The following is a 13,027-nucleotide window of genomic DNA, read 5'->3' as shown; positions in this document are numbered from 1 at the left end:
GGATGAAGTAGCGATGTTTTAAAGGATTTAGCACTTGATGATGGATGTTTTATGTTTAAAATGTGAGTAATGGATAACCTGACCATTGAACTGCTAGGGTTGGACTTGGAAATAGTTTTATCTTAAATTTCATCTAGTAAAGGGAATAATTGGAAGGGACCTCTCACACGCGTAGATACATAAAAATATCAAGACCAAAAGCACGTAGGAGATCAGGAACCATTTTCTTTCAGAAGATCTAAGCTTGCGTGTGTACTCTTGTGAAGAAATAAATCTATCCAGGCACTACAATTGGGAGTTCAGCCTCGCTGTATCAATAGATATTACAACCGGGTGGCGTTCTTTCAACAAAATCCTAGACAACAAAGCATTTTGGCTTATATGGGTTAAAAACTTTAGAATGGGCTGATTTTTTGTGAGGATGATCTCTATGATGAGAAAATCATCCCCACAAAAAATCAGCAAATTATGAAATTTCTAACATTAGTTTATAAGATGAAGAATTGTGAACTGTCAATTTTTACCGTTAGCTTGTAACCACTTTTCATGGGATAAGAAGTTTCAGAATTGGCTGATTTTTTATCAGGATGATTTACGGACTATAGAGATCCTCACAAAAAATCATTCCATTCCGAAACATTTTAGCCATATAAGACAACTTTGTCTAGAATGTTAGTTAGGATTTTGTCAAAAGAATGCTACCCATTTCAACCTATATCTTTTAATTACCAAAAATAGAATTAGACGTTCTTTATATATAATATATATTATTAGTCATTAGCTCATAAATTATGATAAGAATTCTCTTTGTATGATTATGTATAGAGGAAAAAGAACATAAAAAAAAATTCTAAATTCTTTTATTCCATTGCAATTGGAGTGGAAATATATATATATCCTTAAAGCAAAGCAAGTTCGCAAGAATAAAAGCATTTGGAGATGATGATGTAACCTAAGAGTCTTAGAAAGAACAAATCTCAGAAGAATTGGAGAAAGCCTTTTATGGAAGCAACGCCTCATCCTCAGTTGATCTCAAGAAGTTCCCAGAGAAGAAAGTTAAAAACTTTTATTATTATTATTATTATTATAAATGATTGTTTTACTTGATAAACTTTTCTCCAAAATTTCATTGTTAATCAAAGGAGGACGTTCACTGAAACTGAGATTTGTATCACCATTCTCATCAAAATAAATAGAAACCATATCTTATTGATTCATATCCTCAGCAGAATTTTGCTAAATCTCTCACCCAAGTACCAAACTCTTTCTTACCATACTACCAATCTCTCAAAATATTCGGCTCAAACTCAGTATTATTATACACTCCGGCTTCTCCCTCTTCCCCCACCACAACCGCTTTAATTGATTGGTGGTAGCTGCATCATTTCTCTTACCATTGCTTTGTGATCCAAAAAATAAAAAATGGGTTACAGCTCCTCACCCAGACCCACTAACTACATCTTCCAAGTCTGCAACGTTCATATTAGTTAGCTGACTAAATTTATTTATTTATTTTTTTTTTCAAGTTATAAGGAAAGCAATGGTGCCAGAAATGAGAAACAGTTAATATTGTAATCTAAATTGTTCAGTCACTTATTGACCATGTATTTCCCTCTTCTTTTTTTTAACCTTTTCTACATCAATATACCCACACACAAAAAAAAAAAAAAAAAGTAGGCACAACCCCCACATTATCTTCAGCATAAAAGCCTCTATATCTCAAAATCTTGAGATAGGTAGGCTGAACGAAGTCCTGTTCCTCCTCCTTTCCCTTTTCCCAAACAAAAACTAAATTGACTTTTTTTACCAACAACAATGGATTGACAGAACCCCAACCTTCTAAAACTACGCCATCAATACTCCCCCACAGACAACAAAATACTAGCACCCACTACTACGTACACACACATATAGGGGTTAAAAAAAAAAAAGCTTTTTTGATATTGTAACAAGTGTCATTATGCACTACCACTGCTGACTGGCTTTCCCCTGCCCAATGTGAATCCCCGTGTCCCATCTGGCATACGGGGCCCTGGAGGTTGCTTGGTTGCAGTTGCTTGTTCGTTCTGGATCGAATTATTTGCGGGGGGTGTACCTACATGGCTTCCACGGTTATTATTATGGTACTGACCCCGGATGCGGCCCTTACCACGGCCACGACCACGTCCCCTCCTCAGACCACCTTCCTTATCCTTATCCTTATCATGGACACCACCCTCCTCACCCTGTTCCAGAAGTGTAGATTCAAAACTCATAAATGCAAATATAAATTGCTTCCCAGTCCAGGTTATATATATATTTCAAAACCAAGAGGAATGCTTACTGTGTGCTCAAGTGATGTTGAATCAGATGATTGAGAATGATCATCTGAGTGCTTATCAGTTGGCTGCTCCAATGTGGACAAGTCGTCTTCCTCATAGTTCCCCCCTTCCCCTTCATGCCCGGCCTTTCTACCTCTTGCTTGTGCAGATTTTGACTGGATGGAAAAGTCATATAAATCATTATCCAACTCAATGAATAAAACTTAAGTCGTAGAAGACAAAAGTCAGGATTTCATTTTTAAACATTTGATCTGATTTGTCGAATTAAGGAACTCAAGTGTAACTTCAGTAAAAGCTGGTAATGTTCAAGAAAGATTATTTCAGTATTTTCTTGTAATTAAAAAAATCATGACTCAATTTGCAAAATTTACCAAATCAACTTCATATGAGCTTTGAGTAAAACATCAGAATGAATTCTAGGTAAATACCGTGCGCTTAAGCAGTAACCGCACTCTCAGGCCACTTCTCCAGTTCCTCTCATTGTTTAGCTCACTAACCTACACCACAAGACATGAGATACCCATCGGTCAAGTCAAAGAGGGTAGATGCCAAAAACATACAATTTTGAGTTCCGAAACACTCACCGCTTTCTCGGCTAGCTCAACCGTCTCATATTCCACAAATGCATGCAACTGGAGGTGAAACAAAGATTGATCGGTGCAAGTCAGAACACCAGGACTTGTAAAATACAAATAATTATACAGGGGTCTGAGAGTCAATCCAGACATCAGGGTCAATCCAACTTTAAATATGGAGTACGCATGGACAGGAAAGGGGAAGCTATTTAGCTTAATACACAAAAGAAAACAAGCATTGGCAATAGTTATTGGTGTGCTGACGCCAACCTCTTACTACTATTTTGGCCCCCATGTGGGTCCATCCAGACTTGTAAAATATATTGATTAGAACACGAGTCTGAGTGTCAATCCAGACATGATGGTCTTTTTTATATCAGAAGACCTTTAAACAAGCAACCCAGGCCAAACTAGATCACTGCACTATTCCCTCAGTTGACCCTAGATAATGAATCATCAGATATTAAAATAGAAGCAGACAACAGCCCAGGGAAAAATCCAAGAATGGGGCCCACATGCCACCATCAGGGCTACAATTCATAATACGGACGTGCACACATGACTCACGCATGTCAACACATAACACTTTATTAAACACTGATTTTTTACTGCAGATCAATATATGCTGTTAGGGGCCAGCCTAACCCCAGTTTATCCTCCAAACAAAAAAGTACAGGAAGGATTATGACCTTGGACTATAATGTTAAGGAACTTGGAAGGTTTGGATGGCAAGATGAAGATAGATTGAATGATGTTCCCATTTAATTTGGGTGGAAGAAATGCACCTTTATGTAAAATACAACGAAGACACATGATTAAAACTTGTATTACCATTGGGTTATCAACCACAAGGAGTTTAATTGTGAGTCTTTGACGGACCTGTAAAAATTCAAAGTCCTTGGTTTTGGGCACTAACTAATGTCAATGCTTGTTTCTTTTGTCTATTAAGCTTAAATAGTTTGTCCTTTCTTGTCGATGCATACTCTGTACTTAAATTATAACCCTTTTTGTTCTAGCAATCTGGGTTGATAATTCATGAACTCATCTGACAAGACATAACACAAGTCTGTGCATAACAGAGTGCAACTTCCACCCTCAACTATAACTGAATTCCACAGCCTTAGAAATGCAAGATAAAACAACACATCTACTACAACTCATACCTTGTTAATGAAAAGCATGTTCTCCGTCTTAGATATTCTAGATGCTGCAGAAGCTCCACCATTGGAGCTTTGAGGTTGACAGGTACGGATTGTCTTCACACTGAAACAAAGAACCAATTCACATAATTAAGGCCCATGGTTATTGATAAAAGGATAGATTTTTAAATTAGCAATATGCCCCCTACCTCCCAACAGCTGAGAAGACCTTCATTAGGTTTTGGTAGGAATGATCATCAGGCAAATTTTCAGCAATAACAATGCGTGACTACACACCAAAGTACAAAAAAGTTAAGACATGCTGTCACAAAAATAAATCTTGGGAAACATTTGGCAAGGGGACTCTAGGAGTTTTCCCCTTGATGTGTGAGGGTGGGTGCACCAAAGAAGTACAATAGGCAGGCCCAGTCAAAAAAATTATTCTGGTTAGCTTTGGCAAGAGAAATTCGTAGGGGACTTCAAATTTTTATTTATGTTTTCGTTTTCCTTGTGTTCCTACCAGGAAAATCTCGCGAAACAAATACAGGAAACTATTAGGCCAAAACTGAAAAACTCAAGCATTGTACAAATTACATTATAAACAACAAAATTTGACAGGGAATTAGCAAGAAAAAGGTCATTTTTTCACAAAGTATCCAGTGGTTAGCATGAAATAAGGTTCCTATTTTAATTCATTCAAAGCAAGATTTTCAAAGTGAGTGCTGATTGTTGAACTCAACCTGACAGGGGGACTCAAAAACTCACCGACACGGCATGGGCAAAGAACCGAAGATTCTGTCCCTCGGGATACACAACCGACCTGCCATCTGCAGTTGTGTATGCCAAGGTACAGTTGTGTATCCCGAGTGAAAGAATCTACAGTTCTTTGCACATGACATGTCAGTGAGTTTTTGAGTTTGGCTGTCAGGTTGAGTTCAAAAATCATTAGTCTTTCAAAATAGGAAAAAAAAAATATTAGACAGAAGGTGGAGATCTTCAACAGGGATAAAAATCAGCAGAATAGTCTTTTTTTTAATGAAAATCAGAACTATAGAGACTACCTGCAAGTCTTCCATATCAGACTCAGTCAGTGACTGGTGGCGTCTGACCTTCTTCCCATCATCGCTTACAACCTGTAAAGTGTACCACCAAAACTGGTAACACTGATGGCAGACAAAAAATAGCAAGGCTCGTGTGCAGAAAAAGAGGATGCATTGAGAAAATTACAAGAATAAAAGAACTTACAAGCTTTGAAGAGTTCCGGAGAACAGTAGCAAGCTGAGGATTACTACTGATGAGGGCTTTAATCTTCTTAAAAGATGCAACAACTGATATTGGTACTGTTGAATATAACAAGGTCTTGTCTTAGTTAGAATGATACCTCAAACAAATTAATAGAATACATAGAACAAGAAAAGGGTTTGACTAGGTGGAGACAGGCCAAGTTAACTAATCTCTCACAAGATGAAACCCAAATCATGATTAATTAACCTGGATGTGAAGGTAGCTGTGAGGAAGCTTATCTTAGTTAGGCGATGTGCAGTTTTTAGGACGATTAGGACCCTCTAAGCTTCCTATGCTTTATTAGCCTTACGTATGAAATATTTATTCCCCAAGGAAATCAACAAGAGAAGGTTGGGTTTCGGAGATGAACAGATATAATACCCTGAATTCACGATTCATAAATCGGTTCTGATTGGAAGAACAGATCTAGGTCTCAAAGAGATATAAGTGCTCATGGAGAAGATCACAGGCAATACATACGATATCATCACCAAGAACTTCGGATTGGACTTAGCATCTCAGGTCCATAACTCAAGCAGAGATTCGTGCTCAGGCTGATTCCCAACCTGATTCAATTCACAACTCCCAACCCAACTCACAGCTCCCACTAGACCAGTCTTTGAAAGGTCAAATTGTTCAATTTCAAAATCACAGGTAAAACAGCAATTTTCAGTTTGCCAAGGAGCGGAGTGTCAGAACAATAAATAATTCAAAAACATACCAAATACCATGACATCTTCACAAGGTCTCCTTGTGGTAAGTTTCATATTTCAGCACTCAACTAGATATGTCTCTGCATAAGTCCAGTTTAATATTCCATAATTCTAGGCATTTTCACAAGGTCCAAGTGTTGTTCACATGTAACCTATTTGTTTGCCATATTTATACGAACTTGGCCCACTACTTTAAGGCTGTATTAGGCTTCACATTCTTTAGTCCAATTTAGTGGTGAGGTTAATCACATTTTCAAAACAGGTATCTCTCTGTTAGCATTAGAGTACCTATGGGCTTTACATTCTACCAAAGTTTTGATTTAGATTCTACCAAAGAACTGATTTCGGCACCAAATGTTTTTGGCAACCAATTTATTTACCAACTGATTTAGGCACCAACTTTGGGTGGGTAGGTTCATGGGTTGTTTTAGGAGGGGGGCTGATGCAGGAGGGAGAGAGAAGATGTAATACAAAGTAGAATCTGATTTGGGTTTGGGTTAATGATTGGGGCTACGATAGGGTCACTATAACAGTTTAGGGTAAATCCAAGAGGTTGAGTTGCAATAAAGTATAAAATATAATGACCCAAAGGAAAAGACCCGTCATGTCGGATGTCCCAATAAGGGGGGAATGGGGGGGAATGCATTACTCCATTAAAGATGCTGCTACATGCATGATCATAAAGTTAAATCAACATCTTGCAAGTGAGGAAATATAAATAAGAAAATAAACCCGAAAAATTAGCAACAAAATCAATGTAGTGTTAGAATCCGACATGTGTCTAAAATGGGTACTTCGCCAAGTCAAAGGAATCCATGCATCATAACCTCTCTCTTTTTTTTGCTAGGCCATGCATCATAGCCTTATTACACATTGCAATTTGTTTTCTTGTCCTTATCTCCTTTGTCTAGGCCTTTGTGGACATTTCTCCATTTGTCGGACTTAATGTTGCATTATTATGAAGATGGGCAATGGCTACAATGCATTGGTCCAGATTACTCACTTCCGGATCACTATATATTGAGCCGTGCTTCTATATTGTTTTTATGTACAAGTCATTATTTTCTTCCTCAATTACAAATATTGAACCAACTAGAAAGAAAAATATCGGGTTCTCATGAATCAAATCGCTCTGTAATGCACAAATAAGGAAGAACTTAAGGGAAGGTAACCAAAGAGACAACAAATTGACAATATCTTACCAAAACCTTCCGGATCTTTATTGATGAACCTTATTAGATGGTCTGTTGTAGCCAGGTTTACATCACTGAAGTAGTACTCCACCTGCAAGATTTAAAGGGGGGGTCGGATCACAATGGTTACATGGTGTCAAAGTAGATTATATAAACCGATTGAACTTGATGGCCCCATCCAAGCTGTGGGCCCAATTGGAGACCCAAGATCAGGCTCAACAACCCCTAATGGACTGTTTATTGAGTTGATTTCTATCCCACCAAAACCTTTCGTGAATGGGATTTCCAGCCCATTTGTTCAGCTATTGTGGGACCCATGGTTTGAATTCCATAATGTGTTTGTGTCAATGAATTTTAATCTTGAGTAACTAAAAATAATGATTTATATGGTTTATAATGACTCTCCAATTAGTAGCTAAATTTGAATTTTGAGTTCTAAGCCAGAAATTAGCTTCCAAATTGTAGCAAGGTCAGAAAATACTAACTAGGAAGTGTTTATGTGAACATTTAGTAATTAGTCTTATAAACCATGTTCTAGAAGTTAAAGAACGATCCAAGGTTGGAGCATAGTTGATGTTAAATCTAAAGGATCCACTGCTGTATATATACCTTTTCAGCTAGACCTCTTGATACTAAAGAAGACTAAACGAGGGAACGAGGGGAGGGACTGAAATGCTTTACTAGCGGTGAACCTATGGGGTATGAGCTGGGCCTACTAGCTTTCTTTGTTGCTTCAATCGCTGAATCAACTACTACTCATGCAATTGATATTACTTCTACTTATATTGCCTCCTCTAATGGTGGTGGATTCATTCGTGAGAGGATCAATTGCATCTAACTCTATATCTTTAGGAACTTGCTTTTCTTATCTAGTTTGAGTTTCTCAAAAGGGAATGGATGCCAAGATCCTTCCCTCCATTGTTTTGCCCTGATATCCTCTTGGTAAGGTACATGCTGATTACACTCCGATGCCCAAATTAGTGATAAAAACAAGCACTAGTATTTGCTCAATTTGCATACTCCCTCTTAATCTTAAGTTTCTCGATGGATGCCGAAGATGTGGTTGATTTGGGGGGGGTTCAGTGTTTTGCACTGAGCAAAGCACTCCAATTTGAACAATCAACTCACAAGTTATATTTGATGTCTACATCCATACCTTATCAGACTGATAACTAAATTAAGTTGCTCAATTAAAGGAGATTCAAGCAACAAGTAAAAAAAACTTGGCAAGTTCAAAAACTCGACTGGATGTCACTTTAATCAGACCACAATTGATGGAACTTCCCAAAACTAGGATAACAACCAATTCAATGAACTCTATTTAGAAAGATACTTAAATGTATTCGAGGCAGATTACATAGGACCGCAAATCAGGCCTGGCCCATCCTGCCTTTGAGCCAGCCCAATATAAACCTATAATAGGCTTTGAGCTTGAACCAGATTTATTTTTTGTAAATAAAATAACAGAAATTTTCAAAAAGTGTTTAAAAAAAAAAAAAAATCAAAAGTTCAATTTTACACGGGAAACATATGTTACTAAAAAAAATGGAAAATGAGTTTCCAAAGTCCACCTACAATATCTATGCACACATGTATTTTGATTGCTCGCACAACAATTGATGGAAAAATGTGATTTCCAGGTAAATGAATGCACATTTTACTAAAAAATCATTTCTCATGAAACAAAGTTTCTAACTTGCTGGAAAATGGTCTTTCAATAGGACCAGAAAATGCTTGTCCAAGCAATTGAACATGGACAAGCATTTTCTGAGGAAATTTGTGTTTCCATGACCATTTCTTGATGAAATTTCACTTTTGAAGAATATATTGTCCCTGCAATCATACAGGCCCTAAACTAATGAGGACATCCCTACATCATAAACTTTTGAGCATACAATTCAAGCTATGACAAAAAAAATACCGATCAAACATGTTTCTTTAGCACAGGCCACAAAGTGAAGTTGGAAGGTTCAATGAGTCACATGAAGGGAAGATCTTGGGCAGTGTTGTTGCCTATATGCAAGATACAAGTTTCGTAAGCGAACCTGTGGTAACTCATGGAGTAGTTAGCGAGTGCCACGATCATCAAATGAGATGGTAGCAATAGAATATGCGTGTGAGATGTAATTAGTATACAAATCAGGACTTGATTGAACCTGTTGTCTGTGGCTATATACATATCTATGGTTGTTTGGCCGATGCCTACCTTTCCACTGGCTTTCTATGTATGCGCCATTGGTTTAGACAAGAGAAATTAAGGGGGAGAAATCCATCTCTCTACTCTCTATCCGTAACTCAAAAAATGCTAAATTGTTTATTAGAAAGAAAGAAAAAAAAAAGGAGAATGCAAAAAAACAGGATTCCATGATATGGGTCTGGCTCATATAAAGTGTAATGTTTTGGAACTCTGTTATGGTGGGAAACCCATCAATATAAGAAGAAAATTGAATTTAAAAAAAAAAAAAAAAAAGATGTCCAAGCCTTCACTGTAAAATAATCCAAAGACAGCACCTTCTCATTCTCTTCCTTCTAAATCGAAGGGCCTATGAAACCTCCATTCGAACTCTCTCTCTTTCTAACCACAGACGATAAAAAAAATCCATCTACTTGTTCAAGATTAAAAGAAACAAAGATATGAAAACTTTGAAGGTTTTATCTGTTATGGCACTGCGCAGTTTTAAAATCTGGGCTGAGCTTAGAGTCGGACCGGCTCAGTATCATGCTTGCGGGCATTTTTTGAAGCCCAATAAGTATGTTACTTGAAAAATATAATAACAACAAAACTGCCATTGGCACCCCAACTTTTACTTACCACACCCCAATTTCTTAAATTATTTATCACACCCCAATTAAAGATTAAAACACACTATTCAAACATTACAAAGACTAGAGTTTGGTAGGGGTTAAAGGGGTAAGAGAGGAAAGATGGTAAAGTTAGAGGGGTATTATTGAAAAGGGGGTTAACAGAGGAAAGATGGTAAAATTGGAGGGATATTATCGAAAAATGGGAGGAGGAAAGACAATAAGGTTGAAGGGATAAAGAGGAAATAGTGTAAACCCCAATCCTCTGTAGTTGGAGGGGACATTTATCCCTCCACAAAAATGTAGTAAAGTGGGACCTACTATTGTGTTTTATTATATAGATTTGGCTCAAATTATTAATCAACATTATTACACTTGTTCAAACAATTCCAGTAGTTTTTTACATTTAGGATTAGGCTCATGTAAAATCCTAAACCTAAAAATAGAAATCTAACAACAAAGAGAGAGAGAGAGCTACTATTGGCACCCCAACTTTTACTTATTCTCAACCATACATTTCTCTTCTTTATTTTTAATTGGGATGTGATAAGTAAATATTGGGGTGCCAATAGCAGCTCTAAAAAGAAACAATCTTTAGAAAATTGCATATTTTCTAAGTAACGCTGAAGTGACCTCAAGATTGGACCTCACATCGCACACCCTGACATGAAAGTGTATGGGAACCATAGATACTTTTCCTCAAGATACAAGTGAAAAGGCATCTATGGTTCCTATGCACTTTCACGTCAAGATGTGTGATATGAGACTCATTTTCTAACGATTTGTAAACTCAATGAGAAAATTACATATTTTCTCCCGAACCCCATCCATCGCGTCCATTTAATTTATTCAGATACACTCAAACACCAATATAAAGAAACAATCTTTAGAAGAACAAATTAAAATATACACCGCCTCAAGTGCACATTGGTCTACTACTTGATCAACCCCACCACAGTAAAATTAAATCGAGTGCGAATAAAAACAATTTGAGCAATAAAATCAACAAGAAACAAAATTCGATCCATAAAACACAAATGAATTAACGAAAAACCAGACTTGCCTGATTCACAATCTTCTGACAAACTTCATCAGACAGGCCATTTCTGGTAGGCGGAACATGATCCTGGTCGTCCGCAACTTGAACTCGAACAACCTCGTGTTCTGCAAACCCTCCATAATTCTGATACGGAACCTGAAATGGAGAATTCGGAGTCGGATAGATATGAATCGGACCGTGATCTTGCTGGATCACCAGTCTAAGATTCTGTAGATCGGTTCGATTCGAAGTCCGAGGAACGAATTCGGGGGCAAGAGCGTTGAGTCGACTAGATGATGCGTTTCGGGAGAGAGATGGATCCAAAAGGACAGAATCCAGTGGAGATGTATCTGCAATTCGATCGTTTGATAGATCTATTGAAGATGAAGATGGTTCTAGGGTTTCTGCGGTAGATTCTTGAGCCATTATTTCTAGTGTTAGGGTTTAATTGATCTTAGAAAAAAGGGAGGGTTTTTGGAAGCCAGTGAGTATAGTAAGAGCCCGTTAGGGCGGAAACGATGGAGAGAGTATCTCGGTTTCAGGGGTTTCTGTACTGAGGAGGGATGGGTTTATATCCGTAAAAAGAGATGGAAGTCTGACTCGAACCGAACTTACGAGTTTTTTTTGTTGGCCCTTGGAATTGTAGTAAATTACATTTTGGTACTCTTATTATAGTGTGTGTGGACTGTGGATGCAGTGGATTTTAGAATTTTGGATAGGAATCTAGAATCAATGGTCCCTTGGGAATCTACTCCATCATAACAGCCAGATTGGAACCAAATCCATTTCTATAGCAAAAATTGAAGTTTTATTGGATCTTGTAGATGCAATTCTATGATCTACCTCAAGACTCTGCACCCTCTTGCCGATGCTAGTCCTTTGCACCCTTGATCCTCTTATGTGTGCATGCATCACAGAGCCTTGACGTCCAAGTTAGTCACGAAACAATTTTAGCAGAGTTTTAGGAAGAAATTCTCGCGTACCTTTTGAATGTTCGTGAATATCCTAGTTATAGAGAATGGGACATCATCCCTCTTTTTGGCACATTTCCTTATTATCCTTATCCTCATTAAGTGTCATTTTTTAATTAAGATTTTACCATTTTTGGTATCCTTTTTTATTTGACAACTTTCTAATATGAATCTTTTCTTAAACAATGCCAAATCTCTTGAAATTTGGGATTTGGCGTGATCCGCAAGGTGATTTGTTTGAGAGAGTTTTCTCCTGACCCTATACTTTCCATCGTTGAACACTCCTTCTTTCGTTCATTTGGCATAGTTCCTAAAGCTATTAGCTCAAGTGATACATTTTTCATCACAGGACGAGAGCCTTCACTATGGTGTGCTTGCAACACAACATCTTCAACACTTTAATCAGAATCTTATATTAATAAGTAGTGATTTATTTATCAGGAAGAATTACTTACCTTCATTTTTTCTTCCTTTCCCTATTTATAAAATTTTCTCTAACTTGTCAAACAGAATCTCCCTTACTTTTAATAATGAATCTTATTATGAAATACATTTTTATTCATCCCTTATTTCGGGGAGATATTCCTTCAATTTAGGATGATCTCTCGAATTATGGGTTAAATCATATCTTATCTTATCCTGAATCCTTAATTTCTTGGGATTCACTTATATCATTGGCCTGTATCGTGAAATGTGATCTCGAGTCCAACATATCATCCCTATCAGAAAGTGAAAATGTCATCGAATCTTTGATTCATCGGACTCAGTACCTCAGAGAAAGTCAATCCTTATTGAGTCGAACATGATGCCACATGTCACGATCTCCTGTGTCACAAAAATTATTCTCTACAATACGCCCTCTTGTGGGCTCAGATTGTATCCAAGTTCTCGAGATTCGAATTTGAGCACTAGTGGGATGTGGCACTTTTTAATTTCATTTAGTGCACCATTTGGTCTTTCAATAACTTAAACGGTCGCAATACCACATGT

The 13,027-nt window shown here is 37.3% G+C and overlaps 1 protein-coding gene across 1 annotated transcript; it reads right to left on the bottom strand.

Moving 5' to 3' along the window:
- Positions 1 to 1,544: 1,544 nt before the first annotated feature.
- LARP6B (RNA-binding protein) lies at positions 1,545 to 11,627 on the bottom strand. The gene is made up of 10 exons (XM_086427861.1): positions 11,091 to 11,627; positions 7,235 to 7,316; positions 5,281 to 5,375; positions 5,097 to 5,168; positions 4,245 to 4,324; positions 4,060 to 4,159; positions 2,906 to 2,953; positions 2,750 to 2,818; positions 2,324 to 2,476; positions 1,545 to 2,225 (listed from the first exon to the last, which is right to left on the bottom strand). The coding sequence occupies exons 1-10, from the start codon at positions 11,490 to 11,492 to the stop codon at positions 1,959 to 1,961; spliced, it is 1,368 nt and encodes a 455-aa protein (XP_086283987.1). The 5' UTR covers positions 11,493 to 11,627; the 3' UTR covers positions 1,545 to 1,958.
- Between the last annotated feature and the right edge of the window lie 1,400 nt (positions 11,628 to 13,027).

The sequence above is a fragment of the Akebia trifoliata genome, chromosome 16, assembly GCF_017979445.1.
Source record: "Akebia trifoliata isolate Shusen 1 chromosome 16, ASM1797944v1, whole genome shotgun sequence".
NCBI classification, from domain to species: Eukaryota; Viridiplantae; Streptophyta; class Magnoliopsida; order Ranunculales; family Lardizabalaceae; genus Akebia; species Akebia trifoliata.
This window is presented reverse-complemented; position numbering and strand designations above follow the sequence as displayed.

Bases quoted from the DNA above. Each gene is read 5' to 3' on its own strand.
- LARP6B (XM_086427861.1), bottom strand. From the start codon at position 11,492: ATGGCTCAAGAATCTACCGCAGAAACCCTAGAACCATCTTCATCTTCA. The intron at 5,376-7,234 runs GTAAGATATTGT...TATATTCAACAG, and splicing joins TAAAGATCCGGAAGGTTTTG to TACCAATATCAGTTGTTGCA. The intron at 2,477-2,749 runs GTATTTACCTAG...TTTTCCATCCAG, and splicing joins GGTTACTGCTTAAGCGCACG to TCAAAATCTGCACAAGCAAG.